At 44.5% G+C, this 2,608-nt stretch overlaps 1 protein-coding gene across 1 annotated transcript; it reads right to left on the minus strand.

Moving 5' to 3' along the window:
- Positions 1–236: 236 nt before the first annotated feature.
- Positions 237–2,273, minus strand: LOC121842085 (protocadherin gamma-A11-like; the record flags this gene model as incomplete). Its single annotated transcript, XM_042312194.1, is given in 4 exon segments — positions 237–548; positions 550–731; positions 733–1,074; positions 1,077–2,273. Coding segments are annotated over 4 exon segments (2,024 nt in total), but the record flags the coding sequence as incomplete, so codon positions are not given.
- Between the last annotated feature and the right edge of the window lie 335 nt (positions 2,274–2,608).

The following is a 2,608-nucleotide window of genomic DNA, read 5'->3' on the forward strand; positions in this document are numbered from 1 at the left end:
TTGTCAGGTATGCCTCATAATTGTAAGTGCTGCGGGAGAGTTCCGGCGCCATCCACCTCTGCGTAGTTGGGAGGAGATACGCGCTGGGATGGCGACGCTCCATCAAACAACAGTCTGGGCTTTCTCCTGCGGCAAAACCTCACGGCCAGGATGACAATGATGAAGGTGAGGAAAAAGGTGGAGACAGACACCAGCGATGATCAGATAAGAGGTGAGTTTGGAATTGCTCATCATACGAGATGTCTTTCAGTTCTGGCACTTCAGCCAAGTTATCAGAAATCACTAAATAGATGGTACAGGTGGCAGAGAGAGAGGGCTGTCCGTTATCTTTCACTGACACAATGAGGTTCTGTTTAATGTTGTCAGATTCAGAAATGTCCCGCTGTGTCCTGATCTCTCCGCTGTGGAGACCAATTGTGAAAAGTCCCTGAACAGTGGATTTGAATATTTGATAGGACAGCCAGGCATTCTGGCCGGAGTCCGCGTCCACCGCAATCACCTTGGAAACCAGGGAGCCTCCGTGCGCAGCTTTGGGGACCAGCTCGTCATGAAGGATTTCCCCTCCGGGCGGGGTATAGTATCTGAGGAGAGTTGTCATTCACATCCGTTATGAACACACTGACCGTGGCGTTACTGCTGAGCGGAGGAGAACCGTTGTCTCTAGCCACCACGTGGACTTTAAAACTCCTGAACTGTTCATAATCAAACGACCTCACAGCGTGAGTCACCCCTCGCTTCTCCATTCACGGATAATAATGAGGACACTGGGACACCGTTCACCTCACCAGGTAAGATAGAATAAATCACTGTTCCGTTCTGTCTCCAGTCTGGGTCCCGTGCAGTAACTGAACGTAAGGAAGAACCGAGTTTGTTATTTTCAGTCACGTGGGCTTTATAGGACTGTTCCTCAAACACAGGTGGGTTGTCGTTGACGTCAGCTACAGATAACTGAACACTTTTAGAGGAGGACAGAGGTGGAGAGCCCTCGTCGGTGGCAGTGATTGTAATGTTGTAATCAGACACTAGTTCTCGGTCCAGTTCGCCCGTGGTCACCAGAGAATAGTAGTTTTTTTGATGGATGGCACCAGCTTAAAGGGAACGTTTTGCTGAATGGAGCAGCGGACCTGTCCGTTATTCTCAGAGTCTCTATCCTGCACGTTAATGATGCCCACCTCTGTACCAGGTGACGCGTTCTCAGGTATGGGGTTAGTTAGAGATTGTAGATAAATCACAGGAGCGTTGTCATTAACATCAGTGATTTCAATAATTAAAAAAGAATATGATGTTAAACCTGCCCCATCCTTAGCCCTTATTTGTAATTCATAAGATGACGCCTCCTCATAGTCAACTTTCCCAATAATTCTTACTTCACCTGTTTTGTGATCTAGAGAGAATAAATGTACATATTCATCTGAAACATGGTCAAAGTTGTATGTTAATTCGCCATTTGCTCCGTCATCTGCATCTGTAGCTCTCACTGTAACCACTACAGTATTTAAAGGAGAGTTTTCAGGCAGACTGGCTTTATAGACGGCCTGGTTAAACACTGGGGCGTTATCGTTAGCATCCAGTACAGTGACGTGTATGACTACAGTACCTGATCTCTGCGGAGAGCCTCCGTCTACAGCTGTAAGCAATAATTTCAACTCGTGTTGTTGTTCACGATCTAGCTCTTTGTCTAATATTAATTCGGCGTATTTGCGTCCCCCTGTTTTAGTATTAACATTTAAAACGAAATATTCGTTTCTTTCTAGTGTATAACTCTGAACCATATTCTGTCCTATATCTGCGTCGTGGGCCTCGTCTAGAGAAAAACGAGCCCCCTTGTCTGTGGATTCTCCTATTTCAAATTTAATAAAATCCTCTGTGAATTGTGGAGAATTATCATTTATATCTTGAACATGAAGGCTAATACGTTGCACCTCCAAAGGATTCTCCAACACAAGTTCCTGTTTTAAAACACACGAAGCCTTCTTGCCACAAAGCCCCTCTCTGTCAATCCTCTCCGCAACAATCAGATCTCCGGTACTCTGATTAATATCACAATAACGTTCATAGTTCCCCTCGGTATCAATTCGGGCCTTACGAGCGGACAGTCTGCTGGCTTTCAAACCGAGATCTTTGGCTATATTTCCAATTACAGATGTGCGTTTCATCTCCTCCGGAAAAGAATAGCTCACGTCTCCAAAGGCGGTGTGCAGCGTTTGGAGAAAGAATGCAAAGCTGCAGACCAGGCCTGTCACCGATATTCCTTTGTGACCCATCCTGAGATTAAAAACGTCGATACACCCTTAATCCAAAATAATAATGTAGATAAATTGTATTCCACAAAAGCAGGAAGTCTGATGAAAATAACATCCATAAAATCTGCAATTTGACCGTGTCCAATAATTTCAAATGCGGAATGAAAACCGAATACCCGAGCCTTGTAACAACAGCAGTGGGTGGATAACTGGATCTATCCAAACACAGCTGGTGAACAGCGACACTGTGAGTAATCTTTCAAAAAGTACACGTAGTAACAGTAATAATTCTGAATATATATTTTAGGAAAAGCCATAAGAAAGTCAATAAGTGGTCTGCATGATTGATTACTGAACAATTGAAT

Source organism: Oncorhynchus tshawytscha, unplaced genomic scaffold (assembly GCF_018296145.1).
Source record: "Oncorhynchus tshawytscha isolate Ot180627B unplaced genomic scaffold, Otsh_v2.0 Un_contig_7855_pilon_pilon, whole genome shotgun sequence".
In the NCBI taxonomy this organism is placed as follows: domain Eukaryota; kingdom Metazoa; phylum Chordata; class Actinopteri; order Salmoniformes; family Salmonidae; genus Oncorhynchus; species Oncorhynchus tshawytscha.